At 38.3% G+C, this 25249-nt stretch overlaps 1 protein-coding gene across 9 annotated transcripts in view; it reads right to left on the bottom strand.

The window, feature by feature from the left end:
* The window catches only part of LOC126235854 (cryptochrome-1-like), a 460492-nt gene that overhangs the window by 245309 nt on the left and 189934 nt on the right, over nucleotides 1–25249 (bottom strand). The window contains exon 11 of one of the 9 annotated variants that reach the window (XR_007544820.1): nucleotides 7398–8991. The exons of 5 other annotated variants lie outside the window; for them this stretch is intronic. Coding sequence is in view for 2 of the 4 variants with exons in the window: in XM_049944723.1 (XP_049800680.1) it covers nucleotides 8795–8991 (197 nt within the window). In the remaining 2 variants the exon portion in view is untranslated. Of the gene's footprint in view, nucleotides 1–7397; nucleotides 8992–25249 lie in introns of those variants that run through there. 3 more of the 9 variants (XM_049944723.1, XM_049944724.1, XR_007544821.1) reach the window with 3 other exon arrangements.

Raw genomic sequence — 25249 nt, 5'->3', positions numbered from 1 at the left:
CAGATGTTGCTTTATCACCAATTTGTTCACTGTTCAGCAATTGTTGGTTGTGCTGAACCTGTGATTTGCAAACCATTTTTAATAAAGTGTCTTTTTACAAGTTGGTACTTACTCTGCAGGTCGTGTTCTGAATATTGTTTGGCATCCAAATCAATGTATAAGAGTCTGTGCATCAATTATGAGTATGAACTGCATCTCATCACTTAAAACACCATATTCAGTGAAAAAAGTTCTACTACATAAGTGCAGAACAATAATTCTGGATGCTACAATAAATATAGCGTTATTTCCCCCTGCTTCACAGTGTAGTTGAGACACATTTAACATCAGCCAAAATTTTTGCCACCAGTATGAAAGGTCACAAACTCGGTGGTAATATCTGTTCCCAAGTGTTTGGAGCAGCCTGAATACAAAAGTCACTATTTGGACTGAAAGTGTCTCCATGTTTCTGTTCCAGGAAAACATGTTGGTTGCTGTAGGCATTCTGACTTGCATGTAACCTCCTGGTTGGAGACAATTTTCTTCTAGGGGGTCACCCATTTTTGGGTATTTTAACCATAATGCAACACACATATAAGAGTGCTAAATGATAATCAAAATTTATTCACAACCTGCATATATACTTGATAACTTGTGCCAAAGGAGAGACTGCTTGCATACCTGTACAAAAAAAACTGAAAGCTTGCTTCACAAGTCACAGAGACACAGTGTGTCCTTCAAAGACTATACACCAAACTCAAAGCACGTCTACTCCCACAATCTTTTTTGGTTCTCTGTGTAGATATTAGTGTTATACACAGAATAATATCCTCTACCACTATTGTCAGTGGTGCAATGTTCCCTGTAAGTGTGAGTTCAGAAGTGATTCTGTTGCCTTGTAATTATCAATTTCTAGACTTGGAATCTTCTTGTGTTATGACCGCATTGGTGCAGGTTGATCAGACTTCATTGCCTTTGCAGTCTTGAGTACACTGGAATCGAAATACTTCAACATATGCATAATGTTGTCAAATAAATATGAAAGGTTCCTTCTGTAAAAATCTCTGTATATTATTCTATAAGATATAACCACTTCTGTTCAAACCCTTACAACGTGGGGAACATCACAAGACTGTATATGGGGCATTTAGTTACATCAGTCAATGAATGTTCTAAATGCTTCAGTTGCCTTCCACATTGTTATCTGTGGCTCTTGTTCCAGGGCCAATGCATTTTTCCTACCTGGGGTAATGATTTAAAGCAAGTGCACAAATACCCCACAGGTACTTTCATTAAGTTAATGTGATCTTCATCTCACCTCTAAGACACATCACCCCTCAAGATGACAGCAAAACCATGCATAACGGTTGCACTTTCCTCGATATCAAATCATCATGTTGTTTTATAGTTCACAAGTGTCATACGTCATCAATATAGACAAAGGGTTAAACGTCACTCTTCTGGGATGATATTCCTTCTCATCCTGTATGGTAAGTCTCCCCTGACCCATGGTTCTGGGTGACTTCCCCAAAATCTATCCCTTTTTCCAGACCTCTCCAGTCCTTCTCCTTCACCCTTCTTCTTTTCCCTTCTACCCTTCTGCCTGAAGAAGGAGCCAGTGGCTCCAAAAGCTTGCCAATCACAACATCCTTTTTTATGTGTATGTTCTTCCATTGCTTGGTGAGTAGATTTTTTTATGCATCCAGTTAAATTACTTTTGAGATGATATGTAACACCATATTTTCCCTCCTCAGATGAATGATCTCACAACAAGTTCATAGGCTAACTGTTTCCATAATCAATAGTCTTGATTATTGGTTTGTTTTATCAGCTATCTAGATACGGCATTTCTCTTAATTCCAAATAAATCAATCATTTATAGGGATTCTATATATCCACTCAATGTTTTTCTAACGTAAGTTACATCCGAACTCAGTGTGTATCCCTTCTTTTATTTAATTTATATTTTAAGGTCATCAATTACCATAACTTTTTCTTCTCCAAGCAATTGCAGCATAGTTTACCTTATGCTCTCTTTTTAGCTAAGGATAAGATTATAATTCTTAAAACACGCATCTTCTTGGATAACATAATGAATTCTGCTTACAGTAACCTTCTATAATAACTTGTTATACCTTTTTGGTCCAGATAACCATACAGGTGGAGTTACATTTTGAGTACTGAATAATCTTAAGTGCTTCTTGCTGTTGGTATACTGTGGTATTTTAAGACATGCTTTGGTGAAGATCAATGGTTGACAGCATTTGTAAGAGTGAGAATTTTGGTGTTATCACATAAAGGATATAAACCTATAGTAGCTGAACTCCAACCTCAAGATGAACTATGCTCCAAAGAACTGAATGACTGTTGAAGTCAAATGGTAATTCTAGAAGCAACCACTGAGTTTCCACTGTAATATAGTGGAGTTAGGCTTGCTCTGTCATAGGGTGCTACACTTGGGTTGACTGTATTTCACACACTTTGTTGTGAAACTAAAATTGCCCGTACCTCTCTTAATCAAACGTCCTCCAGTGGATTGCTTGGGCCACCAGTTACACCTAACAGTAAACAGCCAAGAGAGCTTGCAGGATCAATAAAACTACTCCAATATTGGATGTTCTCCATTGACACTGCAAAATCCAAACCAACCGTATAGCAACATTTGGTGAATAATCATTTACAGTTTGACACAATACCAGTTGTGCCAGCATATGTATTGCCTCATGCCATCTATCTCGAATTTTAAAAATTCCAAATGCCTTAGATTCAACTGTGTGTTTTAGATTTGTGTGCCTGTCAGTGTTACTTCTGTTGCTCCCATGTCAATGCTTGGTAAACAGAGGCTCTTCTTTGGTATAAAGTATTGTTGATGTTGTGTTCAAAGCTGATACGGATATACCTACTTTCTAACAATTTATTTTATGTTATCTGGCTTTTGACTAGCAGAGAATGTAGACAAAATCATTCAACATTAAGGTTATTTTAGTAACATTGGAAGTGTAATTATCATTGCGATCATTTACTAAGTAGTGTGATATAGCAGTTAACATCCATGACATATATTCAGAAGATATGGTTTACAAATATGCATTTGAAAGTCCATTTCTAGGCTTTTTGTGATTTCCTCAACTCACTTAAAGTGAATTCTGGATAAAAAGTTAATGCTGGGTAGGATAGTTCTTTCAATTAAGTGCGGTTAGCTCAGTTGGTAAGAGCACTTCACACAAAAGCCCAGGGATTAGGTTTCGATTCCCACTCCAGCACACTGGTTTATTCTGTTGGGAAGTTTCAAAACTAAAATGTGTTTGATGGTGACAATCTGTGTAGATAATGACAACGTGAAGCAACACTTGAACTCATTACAGCAAAAATCCATCCTCTCAGAACTTGGAATTCTCAGAATATCTAAGAGTTTTATGGTAAAATGGCTGAATCTTCATTTGGCAAGAATGTTTTCCAAAATATTACCAAAGGAGTCTTGAGCATAGAGCAGTGAAAAGCATACTAAGACAATACTCAGGAACATTCTGAAAATTCACAGCTTATTACTGTAATGACACAAATATGAATAAAAATACTTTGATTGGAGGTGAGCATTTCATTGCTTGTTTGTGACTATTACATAAACAATTAAGAGAAAAAAGATATAATTGACTTATGAATTGTACAATGTATTTAATTGTAATAGATCTTTCAAGAATGGATTTGAAAAAAGGGTTAGATTAAACAAAGTTTCTCCACCATTGTTTTTGATGGTTAAGGATCAGACAGTGGGCTAAGCATGATCATGCAGCAACTGAGGATTATGAGCACTCACGATGTCCAAACCAATGAGAATGGAGCAAAAGTTTACTATACTGTACTCAGTTACTGCTGATGAAAGTTACAGAGATCACTAACATTACAAAGATCTTCACTGACCACTTTCCCGCTACAGTTAGAAAGGACACCACTTTAAAGTATTTAGACTTGTTTAATGTAATCCACTGAATCCTCCAGTATTTCACAACAGCAGAAGAAATATGCAGCTCTCATTAGATGGAAAGGATCATTTGAAACAAAGGATGATGAAAGGAGAAAGTGCATCAAAGAAAGCAAAAATGTATCCACTGGGAGACAAAGTAATGGCCCTAATTTCTGTGATTCTTGAGCTTCAGAGCTTTCTGATAACTCCCTTAAGTGCATGCAGAACCATCATCCTCAAATATAAGAGTTCACTGCTGAGAGAACTGAGTAATTTATTGAGGCGTATCTTTCACATTTTGTGAAGGAGAAAGTTCTCTTTTGTCATGATAATGTGCTATCTCACATGTCAGACTGTTGTTACATTCTATGGGTTTCATTTTCTGTAGTTACTTTTTGTTCCAAAACATTAAAAATGTTTTTTGGATGAAGTCCCCCATTAGATGTTGTTGCTTAAGCTTATTTTGCACTAGAGGATTAAATAATATTTTAATTAAGAAGTTAGAAAACCATAAAACTAAATATATTCTATAAGGACACTATAATGGAAAAACAGCATCTATCCCTTAACACAAGAACTATGGAACTTTTTATGTACCTGAAACCACAGCAGTGATGAAATTGACTGCAATGGTAAAGCTATCCTTTTTCTATTTTTATGCAATGTTAATTGGATGGAAAAAGTTTTGTTCATGAAAAGAACATTCAAAGTGAAGTCTCACATTAATTCCATATATAGTTATCATTTATATTTGTGAATAATTTCATTTCGGAGTAATGACATGATAGAAACTAAGACTGGGTTTTCTTAGTGGTCCTGAAAGCAAAAGATGCATTACCTTAAAATTGCTTCCATACATTTTCCACACACAGGTTTATTAGAAGTGTTATATGTCAGTTGTCTTATTCTTGCATTTTAACACTCTGGACTGCACTTCATCACAGAAATTTCTTACAGTGGTGCTTTTGACATTATTACTGTTTTAGGTATTGCTCTTCTTGATCAGTTCACTGTACTCACTCTAAGCTTATACTCTTACCTTCCAGTATTTTAACCATATGCAAAGATGTGAAAAAATTATCTGCTGTCACACATTCCTTCAGCTTCCAAGGAATGGTGCCGTGTGCTTCGTGACAATACATTTGAAAATGGTTGGATTCTCTGGTGAATTTACTCCTTAAAAAAGCAAACTTGTCTGTTTTGAATCTTTTAGATTTTTGTGCTTGATATCTAAGTTTAAAACTTTCCTAAAAAACCTCTAAAGCAAACAAATACTGATTTAAAGACAGTGTCATGTGCAGAAATGTTGATTTTCAACACTTTGGCCACAAATGTCAGTACACAAGTATCTCAAATATGACAAGAGTTGTGGAAAATAAATTATTTCTAAAGGATCATAACATCAGTGCCGTAAAAATAGTGACTGAGGGTTAGGATCTTATTTATCAGGCTAAAGGGTCAGAAAACAAATTTCTATCATATTACGCTAAGACATTTTGACTTTTCCTGCCCAGTTAAGGAAATACAGAGAGTGCTAACCCATAACCAAGATGTAAAAAATACCAGGTTGCCACTTCGAGCAAATAAGATTAAACTCAGGTAAAATATTGAGGACCTGTGTGTGCTACAAGAGTCAACAAAGCTGCAGAATTTCAGGGATAAGTGTAATGAATCCAGAAAAAAAATCTTTCAGAAAGAGCTTACAAATCTAAGAAAACAGATGTACAGGAATGAAATAGCTCTATCAGCCAACATAGCCAAGACTTCTTAGAATGTAATAAATAAATTTTGCAAAGTCACTCCAAAACCAGGAACTGAAACTGTAAACACTAGATGTGAAGGAAACACAGTTTAAGATCTAATAAAGTATGCAGTGTTTCAGTAAATATTTTATATTTGCAGCTGTCAATCAAGTTAATACTGCAAATGTGAGTGTTAAAGCAAAGCTCTGCCCCATGCAAGAGTCATCCTGTGAATTCCAAGAAATGAGTAAAAAGGAAATAGGCATGATAATAAATTACTTAAAGAGTAAGTACCCATCAGGTGGTGTAGTGTTGTGATTAAAGATGTAGTTAAAATAATTACTCATCTGATTAACTATAGTATCAGAGAACACACTTTTATAAAATACAGTGAAGTGTAGCACAGTTAAACCAGTGCACAAAAAAGGATCCAAGGAAGAGGTTTCAAACTTTAGGCCCGTAAGTTTTAATACGCATCTGCAGTACAGTATTTGAAGTTGTACTGCTGACACAACTTATTGACTACTTGTATTTCTCAAAAACTAAGTTACAAACAGAAACACAACATAGCTTCCTAAAGGATCACAACACTATCACAGCAATTATGGAGTTCCTTCATAAAGTGTGTGGTGGTATCTTTGATCAAGAGGAGTTTCTTCATAAAGAGTATGGTGGTGGCTTTCATCAATGAATGTAAACACACGGCATATTTCTAGACCCTGTTAAAGCCTACAATTTGGTAAACCATGATTTATTCTTAAGTAAACTTGAGGCATACAATGTACATGCCATACCCACGTAACTGCTGACTACATACCTAGCTAATCGTAAGCAACGTACAAAGCTGTGTTACAAAGTAATGAGGTCATAAACTTCCAGTCCAGATGAGAAACAGTCACACAAGCTGTATCCAGGGCTCACTTCTGGGTATTTCCCCCTTCCTAGTGCAAATAATTTATATAGAGCCACCTCTCAACTCCCAATTGCTAAACTACTTAGACGATGCCTCACAACTATTTGTTGGCAAACAAAATGATGAGCTAACACTGGCAGCAAATTTGAGGGACTAGATCAAATAACTACTTATTTCCATGATCAGGGTTTGAAGATTAATGTTGGTAAATCTCAATTAATTGCCTTTTAAACTCGCAAATTCACACTAAACTTCTGTCACTAACATAGGCAAAATTGAAGCAATAGAAACAGATGAACATCGATTTCTAGATATATACCTAGATGGAAATCTACAATAGATAAACAATATCAGTTTTATATGTAATAGAATCAGTAGTTCACTAACCTAATTAGCCAATCATCAAAAGTAGTCTGTAATAAGACATTATAAGCAATTTATTATGGGACAATTTTTGCACTGATTAATTCTGGGATAGAGACATGGGACTGTGCTGCTGACATACATAAGAGCAGAATACTAACCCCACAGGAAAGAGCGGTCAGGAGTATCCATGGACTAGGGTACAGAGACCCCTGCAGGGAAATTTCCGTACATAACACATGACCACAGTTTACTTGTTGTATCTTTACAAATTAATTACATTTTTTGTGACACATCAAAACACTGCAACCAAGTGCTCCGATATGCATGTCTACAATATAAATAAGGAAAGACTGCTTTTACAGACAAACAACTAAACTAAAAACAATAAGTGATGGTCCATGCATTAATGTCCAGATATGTTATTACGAACTACCTAGTTCTTTGTCACAAAGGGAACTGAAATCATTCCTGATAGATAAGTGCATATACTCCCTGAATGAATATTAATATTAAACTAAATTGAAATCTTTTTATATTCTGTTCTATAAAATCTGAATGATGTTGTTGTTGTGGTCTTCAGTCCTGAGACTGGTTTGATGCTACTCTATCCTGTGCAAGCTTCTTCATCTCCTAGTACCTATTGCAACCTACATCCTTCTGAATCTGCTTAGTGTATTGATCTCTTGGTCTCCCTCTACGATTTTTACCCTCCACGCTGCCCTCCAATGCTAAATTTGTGATCCCTTGATGCTTCAAAACATGTCCTACCAACCGATCCCTTCTTCTAGTCAAGTTGTGCCACAAACTTCTCTTCTCCCCAATCCTATTCAACACCTCCTCATTAGTTATGTGATCTACCCATCTAATCTTCAGCATTCTTCTGTTGCACCACATTTCGAGAGCTTCTATTCTCTTCTTGTCCAAACTGGTTATCGTCCATGTTTCACTTCCATACATGGCTACACTCCATACAAATACTTTCAGAAACGACTTCCTGACACTTAAATCAAAATCTGAATATATATAATAATTATGGTGTATCACACAATTTTGTGGTCTTACTAAGTACACTGACATCTGTATTATGCATATATAAAATGTGTGTATTCTCTGTTTGTACAAAACATGTAAAAAAATTGCTATGGAGTTTGCAAAAGCCATCAGTTGGTGGCTCCATGCAAAAAATACAATAAATAAATAAGCTACTGCTCAACAGTTCCTGTATACAATGAATTCTTTTCTAGGCACATTACATTGTACTGTATGAGGAATTTTCCATTATGATAATGACAATTTAATTACTAAATGTTACTTTCTTTGCATATTTTAAAATATGAGATGATTTTCCTGTGCATAATATGATTCAAATAGAAAATATGTAGAAAATAATTTCATAGTATATTGGAAAGACAGTCACAGTAAATGCTATGACTACTGGTAGAAAACACATACAATAAAAGGTAAATCATAATGTTGCTTTATAAAAGCAAAATTGCTACAATTAACATTGTGAGAAATGAACATGAGTAACAAATCAAGACAGAAAAATCTCGCATCACTGGAAATATTTTAAAAATAGTTTTAGTTAAAAAATGAGAAATTTGTGATATATTTACACTCTATATACAATGACTGGAATTCAGTGAAATGTCTCATTTTATACTGATTGTTTCCCACATATGTCCTCACATTTAGTACATTATCACAGACTATAATTTAACTTCTTAAAATGTGCACCCAACACTTGCTGTAAGGCCTACTAATGAAAGACTTCTGTTTCATAACACATTAGTTTTATGGGATTTCACTGGTTACTGCCAATGTAAAGAATCACATGTTTCTCCTGCAAAACTCCCAGTCACATTTAGTTTCTTGCGGTGTCATCTGCTGTTGAGTTTCAACATACATACTGCAATCATTGTTTGCACTCACTATCCTGTTTTCTGGTGTAGTTTTGTCCTCTTTGCCGTCGTATTGACCGCCCTTAACTGAAGGTGATCGGATTGTAGGAACTGTTGCCAAAAGACCTGCAATGCATAGATTACACATACCAAGTTCAGACATCAGTTCTCTGCAATAAACTTCCCTTCAGCTGTAAACAGTTTCCCCTCATGCAAACTGTTTACAGCCAAAGTTTCAAATAACTAATACAAAAATATCACTTCTTTAAAAAGTATTTTTATAAAAATATTAATAATTCTAGAATGAGGAAACATTATTCTATAATCTTTAAGCAGGGAGTATTAAGACTTTGCTGATGAGTGAATCATTTATTCATTTTTGGTTAGTGGTTAGATTTGTCTCATATTATTGGCATTTTAATAGACCTCAATTTCACCTGCATATGATCAAACTGGGGCTGCCTTATCGTGTAAGTATACCTACTTTCTCCTAATGGTCACATATGCGTCCCTCCCATTAATTTTTTTTTCTTTTTTTCTTTTTTTTTTGTGTGTGTGTGGGGGGGGGGGGGGTGAAGATTATGGTATTGGACTACAACTAACTGCTCTTCAGTTTACAAGCTATCATCCTGGTATCTATGGCTGTTATTACTTCCAAAATGCTTCTAATGTACCTTTAAAGCTACATTAGACATTCTACTTAACTGTATCTCTGTTACACAAAATTGTTAAGGCTTTTGTGGCCACTTGTTGACAAACTGCCTATTGGCTTCTGTCTCGGGTTCTTCGGCCGACGTTCATCTAATGATTTTTCTGACGTTTCGCCAGCACGAGTGGCTGGCATTGTCAAAGCTTCACCCTCCATTGCCGGTGGTGAACTGGAGCCGAGCTCGCGGCCGCAGACTATATGTACCCGGCGCGCCAACGTCCGAGGGCTTCTCTGCGGTCATTTCCAGTGCAGTTCTCCTCTTGCTACCTGCGATGGTTGTTCGCTGCAGTACGGGAAGCCAGGATCCGTTTACCTTAAGGCTTTCCTCTTTCTTGTTGAAACTGTTTGCGTGTTTTTGTATTTCTACAGCTTCTCTGAACAAGCGCGTGTGACAGTGCTTCTCTACAGCTGGAACTTCCATGTCGGCGAATTTTATTACATGGTCGGTCTCATTCAGTGCGTGCTCTGCCACGGCCGATTTCTCCACCTGCCCCAACCTGCAATGTCGCTTATGCTCTTTGATCGTTCAGTCATTCCGACATAGACTTTTCCGCATGTGCATGGTACACGGTATATTCCCGACATTGCAAGTGGGGTCTCTTTTCTCCTTCGCCGATCTAATACACTCTTTGATCTTCATTGTCGGTTTGAAAATCGTCTTTACACCATGTTTGCGCAATGGCGAAAACCTGGGACACAGCGTGTATTGTAAACCGACTCACACGGACCGATACCTGCACAAACTGTCAAACCACGACCCGAGCCAGAAAAGAGGCATGATTAGTACACTCGTAACGAGAGCAGGACGAATATGTGAGCCGCAACACCTCAAACGAGAAATGCAACACCTGGAAACTGTTCTGAGGAGCAATGGGTACTCCACAAATTATATTAGAAGTGTAACAGAGCCAAACACTCAGCGAAGTAAGGAACCAGAAAAAGAAATGTCGGGTACGGCCTTTCTGCCATACATTCCCAGAGTGACGGACAGAATCGGCCGTATATTGCGCAAACATGGCGTAAAGACGATTTTCAAACCGACAAGGAAGATCAAAGAGTGTCTTAGATCGGCGAAGGAGAAAAGAGACCCACTCGCAATGTCGGGAATATACCGTATACCATGCACATGTGGAAAAGTTTGTGTCGGAATGACTGGACGATCAATTAACACCAGGATCAAAAAGCATAAGCGACATTGCAGGTTGGGGCAGGTGGAGAAATCGGCCGTGGCAGAGCACGCACTGAATGAGACCAACCACGGAAGTTCTGGCTGTAGAGAAGCACTATCACACGCGCTTGTTCAGAGAAGCTGTAGAAATACAAAAACACGCGAACAGTTTCGACAAGAAAGAGGAAAGCATTAAGGTAAACGGATCCTGGCTTCCTGTACTGCAGCAAACGACTGTCGCAGGTAGCAAGAGGAGAACTGCACCAGAAATGACCGCAGAGAAGCCTTCGGACGTTGGCGCGCCAGGTACATATAGTCTGCGGCCGCGAGCTCGGCTCCAGTTCACCACCGGCAGTGGAGGGTGAAGCTTTGACAATGCCAGCCACTTGTGCTGGCGAAACATCAGAAAAATCATTAGATGAACGTCGGCCAAAGAACCCGAGACAGAAGCCAATAGGCAGTTTGTATCTCTGTTGATGTGCCTGATTTTTGTAGATCTAAACAGTTTACTTAATTATAAGTGGTATATTATGTCTTATTTCCAAGTAAGTAAAGCATACAAGATTATGACAGATCCCAAAGACAAGATGTGGGCTTGGTGGTGGTAACAAGCAGACAGGTGATAATGAGGTGGTTGACAGAAACCACTACACTACAATATTCCACTCTACATTACACTATATTACAACCATTGCATCTTCCATCCCAAGCACTGGAACACTCAACTGACACAATAAGAGAGATTGGCAGATACATATTAGCAGCAAAGTTTAGCCTCCAGGAAATACCTGAACACAATTACAAAGTACTTTACAATAGCTGTATTCCATGAATCTTGTCGACAGGGTTCTCTGAGATGTGGAAAGAAGGCAAAGACATACATTTAATTTAAGTGTGTAAGTGCAATGCAGTGAAATAGTGCAGAAGTACAATACAGTGAAATGACTCAATATTACAAAAGACTACTATATTAATGTGCTAATATCAATTTAAAATAGCTCAAAACATTACATTTGAGAATTTCTGAGTGGTGCAGAGTGAGTTGTCCAATAAGAAGTTCCTTAATTGAGTCTTAAACTTCACCACATTATGTGATACTTACATGTCATTTGATGTGCTCTAATAGGCAGTTGATTACATGTTTGCTCATGTATCTGACTCCTTTGTGTACTAATATTAACTCTTTGAAATCTTTGTAGAGGCTGGGTTTTGTCCTTGTGTTATATTCACACTTTTCATATTTTTTTTATATATAAGGAACTGTTAAAATACCAAGTTCTTTTAAGCAATTTCTGCAGGATATTCTAGAATGATCTCTGTATACAGTTTTATAACATGCTTCTGCACTCTGAAGTACTGTTCCTAAAAGTTGAGTTTCTAGACAAAATTATTCCATTGCTAATCAGGAACAGAAGTAGGCAAAATAAAATAATTTCTATGTTTATTAAATCACCAATACCAGTGATCATGCATATTGCAAAGTTCGCTTAACTAAGGCCCCTCATTAATTCTTCTCAGTGAGTTTTCCAATTAGTATTGTGATCTATCTCCAGTCCCAAAAACCAACACCTTCTACTTCTTGTATTTCATTGTTTCAGAAGACTGTTTTTATAACTCGACATGTCTGTGGCAAATACGGAACTGCATGTACTGAGTTTCATCAAAATTCAGTGACAGTTTTTATTTGCTCTGAAGTACCTTTGATGATTTCGAATATTTTGTTAGCTGCCTTTTCAGTAAGAGGACTGATACTACTTTTTATTCCCATACTTCTATCATCTGCAAAAGTAGAAAATTTGTGTGCTCTGAAACTATGAATGGAAGATCATTTATAAATATCAGAAATGAGAGAACCTCAAATAGAAACCTGTGGTACATCATGTCTGACAACTCTGAAAGCCTATTATGTGGTTGACATGGCACTGATACACACTGCTTTCTGTCTCAGATAAGATAAAAATTATGAACCTCTGTTGAAATGTTTTGTTGTCATAACAGACATGTACAGCCACATTTGTGAGAGATGTAAAAACAACAGCCAATCAATATACAAGTCAGCATTTCTGAATTTTTAAGAAAAAAAAAACATAGAAGATTAAAGAGAAATCCAGTAAAGAAAGAAAACCTTTCTTTTTTCCAATGACACCACATACTGAGAACCATAGTTCAAAGTACAGGCTTCAGGTGACTAATATTTTTACAGACAGACACCAAATAGGGAGGAAACACAAAGACACAAGAACATTACGACAGTCATAGAATATGAAATAGAGAGTATGATCACATAGTGTGTCCACTTCTGTAGCTGAGTGGCCAGTGGAATGAAATGCAGGGCCCCGAGTTTCATCCCCCTGTACTATCAGGAATCTTTCCTTGGTGGGAGGACTGTAATGAGGACCCTACATCACATGATGCCAACTGCGAAGCTACATGAATGAGAAGTAGTGGCACCAAGCTCTGCTGAACTGACAACAGGCAAGAGAGCAGTGTGCTGACTCTCATGCCCCTCTATACAACATCCACTTCATGCCATGGGGTAGATGATGGTATGGTAGTCAGTAGGTTCTGATAGGCCCATCTGTGCTCAGAATGCCAGTGCTAATCTTGCTAAGCATCATGTAGAGTTATGATGAACGATACTCAATTGCCATGCTCCTGACAAATATTGTTAGTGATTAGTAATGAAAACTTCATAGACACACTTTAAACACATTAGAGCAAGGTGAAGATTGGAACATGAGATGCAACAACAGAAATAAAATGTAGACAGGTACTAAGGAGAGGAAGAGTCAGTCTGGTTTATGAGGATATAAAATACAATGCAGGTGTCTGGTACATGAGCATCGGTACACACACTGCTCAGTTATGGAAGTCTCAAGAGAACAGTGTTAGCAAAACCACCAATTTAATATAATTTTTCTTGTGGAATCACACCCCTACTTTATGTGTGTAGTGGAGATTCACAACGTGTTCAACTAACTTTAGCAAGCTCACAGTAGGGAAAAAAGAGCAAGGTCAAGGTGGTACAGTGGTCAAATATAATGGACCTGCATTTAAGGGGAAGGATGGAAAGCTCCTCCTTTCACATGAATTTCCCCGTAAATTGCTAGGAAACACACTGGAAATCCTTAAGGTAGGATGGATACTGCTTTGGTCAGAGTGGATGCTTCTGGCATTTAGCTGACCAAGTAGCCTCTTACTGGTTGTGTGTGACATTTGCACAATATCTTACAGTTATTGGATAACTTAAAATTTGTTTACTACAGCAGTTTCATTTGATAATGTGAAACAACAAGTGGCCAACAACCATGAAGGGTCTTCTTTACAATATCACCTATAAAACTCTCTCTTTGTCCCTGTGAGTATTTATTAATTAATTATTTATTTTTGGTGTGCCACACAGGTAAACCCAAAATAATTCTTCTATTTATATAATTACCATTTTTTGTAGCTGATCTTTTATTTTAGTGCGATGCCAAATTAATCCATATACTATGAGCAAAGAGATTATATATCAGAAGTTTACATGAATGTGGTGATGGAGCAGAGATGGTTAGAAATGTGCACTGATGTCAAAGTACTGCAAGTCTGCCAGTCCCATTTAAACTGGAAAATATAGCATTTAACTTGTACTGCCACAGTTCCAACTTAATTTTTATTTCAGATGTTAAACCTTAATTATTGTTCCTTTCTTTTAATTTTTATTGCCATGGCTCTTATTTTACTGCTTTTAATAATCCGATGAGTTCGAATTCCTGCCTGATGAAATATCCGACAGCAGTAAATTTCTGTTTTTGATAATGTCTCAGTAATAACTTAAGAAAGAAATGCAAGTTATAATTTAGGTGCAGTAAAAAAATGATTTTCTTTAGAAAATTACTACGAATTCTACTCTTGAAAAATTAATACAATTAAAAATTGAAATAATTAGTTTGTCAGTGTCTGCTGCAAGTTGCATACATTTATTCACATGATCTCTTATGAAAGCAGATGCACAGAAATCTCCTTGCAGCAAATAAAAGTAAAGTAGATGTCAATAGAGCTTCAGGGTGGTTTGTGAATGGATTAAAATCTCTTCAATATACACTGAGTAGTTATAAGTTATGGGAAGGCCAAGGGATATTATAAATGCTCATCATTTGCTGAAGCCTAGGCAGTGCATTTGTCTCCATGTTGTTGTGATAAAGATGGATTCTTGGTGCCACGATTCAAACTGGCTGTGATCTCATTAACAGAACATTATCAATCACCTGATATGGCTCCAAATAGATGACATGAAATCAATCGGTCAAACACCTGTAGTCATCCTAGCTGGTGGTTTACATACACTGATGGGGAAAAAAATCACAACACCAAAAAATAATTAATGTTGAATAACAAAATTTCAGGAATAAATTTGTCTAGGTGACATATTTAAATGATTGACATTTCAAGATCACAGATTAATGCAAGTGTGAGATAAGCCACTGCAAATGTGACATGCTGGCACATTAATAATTGGTACAACTGCTAAAATGTTGAAAGCAAGCATGGAAATGTACATGCATTGTGTTGTATGGGTGGCCAGATATCAGTTTGTAGGATGGAGTTCTACATCTGTTGCGCTTGGTCAGTTAATACAGGCGTTGTTAATGCTGTCTGTGGATGATGCTGGAGCAGTCGTCTGATGATGTTCCATACATGCTCGATTGTGGACAGATTTGGTGATCGAGCAGGACAAGGCAATATGATGACACTCTGTAGAACATGCTAGGTTCAGCAGTGGTATATGGACAATATTTGCATTTGGTGTGGGGCTCTGGCACATCATACTCCATCTGCACCAGCAATTTGAGCAGCAGTTGTCACACAGTGCCACAACGAACTGTTACAATTCGACTACTTCAAGGACAGTTCCGAACCAGACACCCTGTAGTGTGCATTCCACTGAACCCAAGAGACTACCATTTGTGATAGAGAACATGCTCCTGACAAAATATGGGGAAATTGTTTTTCATGTATCAACAAATCTAAATACATGATGGCAACATACAGTACAGTCAAAGACTGTAGGTCTCACTAAAATACTTTTTGTGATAGCAATATTCCACATAAAGACAATATATTGGTGCAAGCTAAACAAGCATATGATGCCACTTTGAGCCATTATATCAACACTACTGTGGCCAAAAGAATCTTGCATTTGTCAACCTTGCTTTGCTGTGAGAAAGGACACATTACAGAAATCAGCTGGATGCAAATGACCATGAGCTCTTGGCTGCTCATCTGCAACTGATGGACTCACCCTCAGCCTTAGACTGGAACTTAACTCATCTGGCCACAGTAGAGCCTCAAAAGTCTCTTGGAAGATATTCACAACAGAAAAAACATTCAGTTGACCTTTGCAACCACAACATGGCGCACAATATACTTCATTAAAACGCTCCATTCAGTAGCTTTATGCAAAACAATGAATGGTGTGGAACATGCAGTTCACAAGATGATAAGATGTCAATGAAATTTGCTGTAAAATGAGCCGGATCCTTTCAAAATCCATACAACCAGCTCTCAACTTGACAAGGGCTGAGAGCAACAACAGTCTCTCTACACTCTACAATAATCCTCCATTGTCATCCAGCCAGCTAACAAGAGCATAATTTTGGAAAAAGTTGAATATGACCTGAAGATCCAGTTGGTACTGGAAAAGGTCGTCTATCAAAAATTGCCATATAACCAAATCTCAAGGATAATGTGAGAGACACTAGAGCTACTAACTAGTGATCACTGGAAGAGTGTGTTATTAAGAATTTTCTCCCTCACATCTTGCTAGTGTCTTTAGTTAAAATGTGGGCTACTGTACATGACATAAAGAATATGGGTGATTTTGTCAGCTATATTAAGCATCTGCTCTCTTAGAAATTGATATTGTGATCAGCTCTGATGTGTTCCCATCAAACACCTGATATGGTGGATCTGTTCAAGCATACCCTGAAATTGTCTTATTTTCATAAGGCAGAAAGTATGAGTCTTTCAATCAGATGTGCAGTGTTCTAATGGAGACCCTGTTACCTCCAACTGTAGCTAACCTGTTGATAGAGAACTTTCAGGATATTGCCCTGGACACAAACTGCATTGTTTTCATTGCTATGTCAACAACAAGTACATTGTTTGCCCCCAGAGGGCTTGAAAAATTGGCAGAGTTTCTGGAACACATCAATAGCATCCATGACCACATCAGGTTCATGATGGAGGTTGAAAAAGATTGTGCCTTGCCCAGCTGTGACATTCTTGTCTACCAAAAACCCAATGGATGCCTCAGCTATGACTTAAACAAAAAATCCATTCATACGGACTGGTATTTTCATGTTTTAGCTATCACTACCTGGTCCAGAAGCACATTGTTCTGAGGACATTGGTTGATTGAGCAAAAGCCATCTCTGGTGTCAAAAGCTTCTCATAAGAACTGAACCATTTACAAAAAAGGAGAACAGCTACAACAACAAATAAATACTACAAGCAATTCCACAAATTATACACAAGCAGACCATGATCAAGTAGAGGAATAAAAACTGGTATTTTTGCCTTTCTTTGATTCAGCTCCTGGAAAGGCATAAAATCAAGTCGGTCTTCAGGCCTTTAACTAAAATACACCAAATCGTGAAGGCTGTGAAAGACAATGTATGCCACAGGCCTGCTGGCATACAATATACCACTCAACTGCAAACAACTGGGCATACCATACTCATGACAGAAAAATACCAGGATGAGCATGAGAGGTGTCTGTGACTACGCTGTCCAGGGAAATCTTTTTCTGGGATAGTGCAATAAAAGAAGCTATACAATATGGAACACAGCCCTTGTTAGATTATAGTGGGTGTAGCAGATGCAGGCCGAAAACATTGCCTTATAAGACAACGGACTGAGCACCAGTAACACCACAGCTAGTACAGCAGCTGAGGAACATTTGGCCAAAAGCTTGTGCATGTGTAACCACTTGATTGAGCATGAGCCCTGAGAGTATTTATTGAAGCTCAATTTTTGTTCATTGGAGTCTGTATAAACATTTATCATAAAATAAATGCACGATGAAAATTTCCAAGTAGTTATTAATAACTAATGATATATTGTATGAGTGTTAAGTTGCACATTAGAACATAAAATTAACTCCCCCCCCCCCCACCTCTCTCTCTCTCTCTCTCTCTGTCTCTCTCTCTCTCTCTCTCTGTGTGTGTGTGTGTGTGTGTGTGTGTGTGTGTGTGTGTTTGTGAAAGAGCAGATTATTACTAGGCAGAACCTGTGAATGGTTATCTTGAAAACAGTAAAGCTGGTCAAATCTACACGTCCAAATGTTCACATGCTGATACAACGACATCATCAATTATGACTGCAGTGGGCACAGGATGATCGGGATTCAATCTTTGATCAATGGAAACATATCAGCTCTTCAGCTGAAACACAGATTTGCTAGAATATATTGCTGGTCATCTCCAAAAACACTATCATCGAGGTGAACAGTGGCCCAAAAGTGCAGTGCGACACAGACATAGGCCGGTGGGAGCAGTATTAGGCAACGGGAGATATTCTCCTGTGTTTGCATGGTACCTGTGGTAATAATCGAAAACATGCTGTCAGCTGCAAACCACCTGCATCCCTCATGTCTGAAGTCTTCCCCAATGGCGATGTCATCTTTCAGTAATATATTTGCCCACGCCTCAGAGCCAGAACCATGCTATAGTGGTTTGAGAAGCATTTGGTGACCAAATACACCTGATATAAATCGTAGGGAACCCATCTGGATCATTATTGGGTGCCATCACCACATCCGCTAATCAGCAGCCCATTATTTACACGAATCACTGTGGCCTGTGCGTGGACATCTAATGCCACATGCCTCCACATGCCTACCAACACATTGTTGGATCCCTGATACACAGAATTAGTGATGTACTTTGTTCCAAAGACGTATAACAAGCTATTAAGCAGGTGGTCATAATGTTTTGGCTCATAAGTGTAGATCCGTCGTCACCCTTTTAGCAGATTCTAAGAACTATATGAGAACAGGAAATCAGAGATCTATTGAACTGATTAAGAGACAAGGTGTCTCTAACAGCTGTAGTCTCAGTCTGGTACTTTTTCTAAAATATGTTGATTGGAAAATTAAGGAATGTAGCATTATAGTTACAAAGCTGACCACCAAAAATTATGAGATGGAACTGGCTCAATAGGCCAGCTTGGAGTTTCCGCAATACCTGATGATAGTAGTCTACTTAACAATACCTCCAACGTAACCTCAATGTTTGGATGGAAGTATTTAACAATAAAGGAATGGAGGTAAATATCTGAAAAAGCAAAGTTATGATTATAAATAAAAAGGATGAAAGGCATAACATTATATGATTTAATGACTTGGGAACCCACAGATTACATACATGATGGAAATACTTTTTTTTAACTATTGAAATCTACTAACAAAACGTTTTAGTAGCTGCATTAGCTGTTCACAGGTATAAGATCATACACAACTCATTTCGCAATGATTTAATAGCATCTTCAGATGTACACGTATGTGAATAAATGTAATACGAATTAGAAGGTATAATAATGGTAAAAATAAGGCAATTAACCAGAAAGACACCAGAACAAATACTCAATCAACTAATTTAACATTGGTTTGTTAAAAATACATGGTTTCCAACCTTCAGGTGGCATTCGAGTTGCAGAATTGCCTAAATTTGATGGTTACAAGATGAAACAATCAAAATTTCATTGGGTAGTAGGCACAGATAGTGCACATGAGCACTGCAAGCTACAAGTATGGACCTACACTCAAAGGAGTTGAAATAAGACCCCAGAGAAAAATTTTTTGGAATAAACCCACTTTTGGAGATAAAAATATACTGACTCACCAGTGATGAAAAAATCAACAAATTCCCACAAATGCCACATGATGAAGATGTGACTATGCATGAAGTAGCTAGGAAGGCCAGGCCACCTAAAAGTCCAGCTGATGTAGTATTATTCAAATTCCTAGCACACATTGTGCCAAGAGAAGCGCCAACAAGCATTATGGAAAATGTCACTGGAGGATGCAAAGATGGAGGCAGAAGAAACACTATTATGTATCAGCCGAAGGCTGCAAACTGTTGCAAAACAAATTAAGGAGGAACAAGTCAGTGAGTTGTTGTTGTTGTGGTCTTCAGTCCTGAGACTGGTTTGATGCAGCTCTCCATGCTACTCTATCCTGTGCAAGCTTCTTCATCTCCCAGTACCTACTGCAACCTACATCCTTCTGAATCTGCTTAGTGTATTCATCTCTTGGTCTCCCTCTACGAGTTTTACCCTCCACGCTGCCCTCCAATGCTAAATTTGTGATCCCTTGATGCCTCAAAACATGTCCTACCAACCGATCCCTTCTTCTAGTCAAGTTGTGCCACAAACTTCTCTTCTCCCCAATCCTATTCAACACCTCCTCATTAGTTATGTGATCTACCCATCTAATCTTCAGCATTCTTCTGTAGCACCACATTTCGAAAGCTTCTATTCTCTTTTTGTCCAAACTAGTTATCGTCCATGTTTCACTTCCATACATGGCTACACTCCATACAAATACTTTCAGAAACGACTTCCTGACACTTAAGTCTATACTCGACGTTAACAAATTTATCTTCTTCAGAAACGATTTCCTTGCCATTGCCAGTCTACATTTTATATCCTCTCTACTTCGACCATCATCAGTTATTTTACTCCCTAAATAGCAAAACTCCTTTACTACTTTAAGTGTCTCATTTCCTAATCTAATTCCCTCAGCATCACCCGATTTAATTTGACTACATTCCATTATCCTCGTTTTGCTTTTGTTGATGTTCATCTTATATCCTCCTTCCAAGACACTGTCCATTCCGTTCAACTGCTCAACTCAGTGAGAAATATAGCAAATACATAGAGGGCACTTACAGGGCACAAGTACTATACATAAACTTCCTGTGATTAAATATGAGTAATATAAAGATTACACAGTGACCTATAAAAATTGTTACAACAGCAACAAAACTGATTAGGAGAACATATTAAATGAAGACTAGTAACTTTTGCATAGCCTGTCCACATATGTATACGTACTACCTATGTCTGATATCATGTTATGAGCGCAGAATGGTTACTTGTCTCAGTTTAATGTTTCCAATGGGTTTTGTTGCTATTGTAACTATTTATAGGTCATTATATTACTATTGTTTTATAACAGGAAGTTTTTGTATGGAACTTTTAGTTTTAATTTTATCTTAGTGACTCTTACTGCACAACCTGTAAATGCCATTTGTTGTATTACTTGCTGTCCCATTCGTCCTCAATTTATTTTGTAGCAGTTCCCAGCCTTCAGTTGATATGTAATTGTGTTTCTTCCCTCTCCAGCTTAACACCTTCTCATGACATGTTTCCAAACTTCTTGTTGGCTGCACTGCATGCGGTTGTTTCAATAACACTATGTCAACTGGGCTATTGGGTGGCCTAGCCTTCATACTTCAGGCAATGTCATATCTCTACCAAGTGGCTTTTGTGGACATTTTTGGGTTTTCATCATTCAGGCTGAATTTCCTCAAAAAGAGAGATATATCAAAAGGCACAAAGGTAGCAGTACATAGATGAACTTATGTCTTGACTCTGATCTATGATTGTAAATCTTAGACAGTTTTGTTGTTGTTGTACCAGTCTGAAGACTTATTTGATGCAGGTCTCCGCACTACTCTATTATGTGTGAGCTTCTTCTTCTCTGCAGAACTACTGCAACCAATATCCATATGAGTCGCTGAATCACTTACTGCACTCAAGCCTTCGTCAACCTCTATGATTTTTACTCCCCCCTCCCACAGACCATTCTTCCATCACTAAACTGACTAGTCCTTGTTGCCTCAGGACGTGTCCTATTAACCAATATCTTCTTTTAGTCAAACTGTGCCATACATTTCTTTTTCCGCCAGTTTGATTTAGTACCTCCTCACTAGTTATTCGATCTACCCATCTAATTTTCAGATTCTTCTGTAGCACCACATTTCAAATGCTCTTTTATTCTTATTGTCTGCACCCTTGATCATCCACTTTCCACTTCCAAAAATGACTAAAGTCCATACAAACGCCATCAGAAACAACTTCCTAAGACTTAAATTTATATTTGATATTAACAAATATCGTTTTTTTAGAAATGCTTTTCTTGCTACTGCCACTCTGCATATTATACCCTTTCCCCTTTGGCCATCATTATTTATTTTTCTGCCCATATAGCAAAACACACCTACTACTTTCAGCATCTCCTTTCCTAATCTAATTCTGTCACAACTGATTTAATTTGACTATTTCCCACAATCCATGTTTTACTTTTGTTGACATTCATCTTACAACCTCTTATCCATCCCATTCAACTGCTCTTCCAAGTCTTTTGTCAACTCTGATAGAATTTCAATATTACTGACAAACCTCAAAGTTTTTAGTATTGGATAGATAGTAAACAAATAAAAAGTCAGTAGTAGCAGAAATGAGACACCACTGCAAAATAAACAAGACAAGGGGAAACATCATCTGAAACACAATGACTTGGGAAAATTTAATGCAGTGCCTCCACAGATGAATATCCAATAGTAAAAACATAAGTGGCTTGGACACATCCAGTAAATTTCAAAAGACAGCATGCCAGTGTTAGTGTGGGGGGTAAAGGTGAATGGCGAACGACAATGGCAAGGACGGCCAAGAAAGACATGGAAAAATGGAATCAAAGAAGTGCTGAGAGGCAGTAACCATGGCTATAGACAGAAAGAGACAGAGATATCTTGTATTCTGTACAATGTGAAGTAGTTGAGGACCAGGTAAAGTAAGTATTACACACATGTTCAGAAAAAACAGAACACCTTGCACAACTAGAGATAGGATGGTCATATTCATAGGACATGCACATTAATGTCTTTTGCAGAAATGATTAACATTTCAGCCACCTCAGTTCAGCATGTGTCCTGTTGCCTAGCACGCACAGGGACTGCCTTGGGCCCTGATAACTTGATCCATGCATTATGACATCGACACATATAAGGCACAAATCACGAATGGCATCCTGTTGTATGGCCATCCAGGCTGCATTCACCTGGTTCCAGAGTTCATCTGTAGTGTTTGGCACTAGATCACAGTGCTGCACCCATCATGTCACCAATTGAAAATGTGTTGGATATGGTGAAAAGTCTGGCGATCTGGTGGGACAGGCCAAAAGGCTGACATCCTATGACACCAAGAAGGCACATGTTCATGCAGCAACAAGTGGTCATGCATTGTCTTGATGAAAAATAGTGCCTGCGGTGGTGTGCAGAAAGGGTATGGCTACAGGTTGCAGAATGTCATTCATTCACATCGGTCACAGTACCCTGGACATGTGCCAACTGTGATTTGTGGTTGTACCAAATAGCACCCCACACCACAAGACCTTGAGCTGGTACTTTATGTCTTGTGTGAATGCAGTCACTGTGATGCTGCTCCCCCTGTCTGCGACGACCCAAAATACGGCCATCATTTTCAAACAAACAGAACCTTCCATATACCATGGCTGTCTAACATGTTTCCACATATTTTTCAGAGGCAGGCAGAGAAGTGGACAATGTGCATGAAACCCATGCCATAATAAACAGTTACAAAAAAGTAGCAACATCAGAAGACTCGTACGTACTCCAGGAAGACCTGCAGAGGATTAATGAATGGTGCGACAGCTGGTAGCTTTCCCTAAACGTAGATAAATGTAATATAATGCGCATACATAGGGGCAGAAATCCATTCCAGTACGATTATGCCATAGGTGGTAAATCATTGGAAGCGGTAACGACCGTAAAATACTTAGGAGTTACTATCCGGAGCGATCTGAAGTGGAATGATCACATAAAACAAATAGTGGGAAAAGCAGGCGCCAGGTTGAGATTCATAGGAAGAATTCTAAGAAAATGTGACTCATCGACGAAAGAAGTAGCTTACAAAACGCTTGTTCGTCCGATTCTTGAGTATTGCTCATCAGTATGGGACCCTTACCAGGTTGGATTAATAGAAGAGATAGACATGATCCAGCGAAAAGCAGCGCGATTCGTCATGGGGACATTTAGTCAGCGCGAGAGCGTTACGGAGATGCTGAACAAGCTCCAGTGGCGGACACTTCAAGAAAGGCGTTACGCAATACGGAGAGGTTTATTATCGAAATTACGAGAGAGCACATTCCGGGAAGAGATGGGCAACATATTACTACCGCCCACATATATCTCGCGTAATGATCACAACGAAAAGATCCGAGAAATTAGAGCAAATACGGAGACTTACAAGCAGTCGTTCTTCCCACGCACAATTCGTGAATGGAACAGGGAAGGGGGGATCAGATAGTGGTACAATAAGTACCCTCCGCCACACACCGTAAGGTGGCTCGCGGAGTATAGATGTAGCTGTAGAACAGACTGTCACCCCTGATAGTGTACAATGTGTTACACTATTCCACTGTTGTGCCAGACCCAAGGAAGACGCAGATCTGTTCTGCAATGCCATTCAGATGAGGTGTAGATTACATCTTCATGGGGGGGTTCTGGGTGGTGTGACCTGACCCATCTTGTCGTGTTCTTTGGCCTTCTGTGAGCCATTCTGCACACACCCATTGCACTGCTGAAACACTTTGTTCCATATCAGCAGCATTTTCCTCGATGGATGCACCACATTCTCTCATGCCAATAATGTCCCAGCTTTCAAACTCACTAGTTTGATGGTATGGTTTGCACTTATGACTGCGAGGCATCCTGCATGTCTGCTCATGTCGCACCAATCCATTACCTTCCATTTAGAGCAACAACAAGAGCTGCAGGCACGTTTTACCAGTAGGTGGTGTTGGGCTGAGATATTGATGTTGACCTGGAACCCACATGACTCAAATGCTAATCACTTCTGCAGAGCCTACTAATGTACATGTCCTGTGAATATGAACGTCCTGTTGCTAGCTGTTCAAGGTGTTCTCTTTTTTCTGAGCACGAGTGTATAATCTAATGCATTAACATAGTACTATTACAGAAAATTACTGGTTCCATTACAAATAGTGGTGCGTGACAGACCATTGATAACTGTACAAATTGAGCATTGAGCATTATATAGACACAAAACCAAGTAGCACTGACCAGGATATAAACACACAAGGGAGGGGGAGATGATGTGTTCCATCAAACTACTATTATTACTTTTAGCTTAAACAATGCACGATTTAGACATGTCAACTTTAAGTAACAATAATGGCTATAGTAAGAGTAAAAACAAACTGACAAACAAGCCATGAAACAAAAAGACATTCACCTCTCTTTGAACCAAACTCTACAAAATACACAGCTTATTACTAGTTCCTTATTCGGGGTAAGTTATAACTGACAAGAAAAACTGGTAATTTAGTACCTAAAACACATAAAACCAATCAATTCTGGCTCTTCAATTGCAGCAAACTTCAAAGCTCCAACCAGTGCATACCGTTTCTGACACATAAT

Source organism: Schistocerca nitens, chromosome 2 (genome assembly GCF_023898315.1).
Source record: "Schistocerca nitens isolate TAMUIC-IGC-003100 chromosome 2, iqSchNite1.1, whole genome shotgun sequence".
In the NCBI taxonomy this organism is placed as follows: domain Eukaryota; kingdom Metazoa; phylum Arthropoda; class Insecta; order Orthoptera; family Acrididae; genus Schistocerca; species Schistocerca nitens.
Note: the sequence above shows the minus strand (reverse complement) of the source record. Positions and strands in the feature narration are given on the sequence as shown.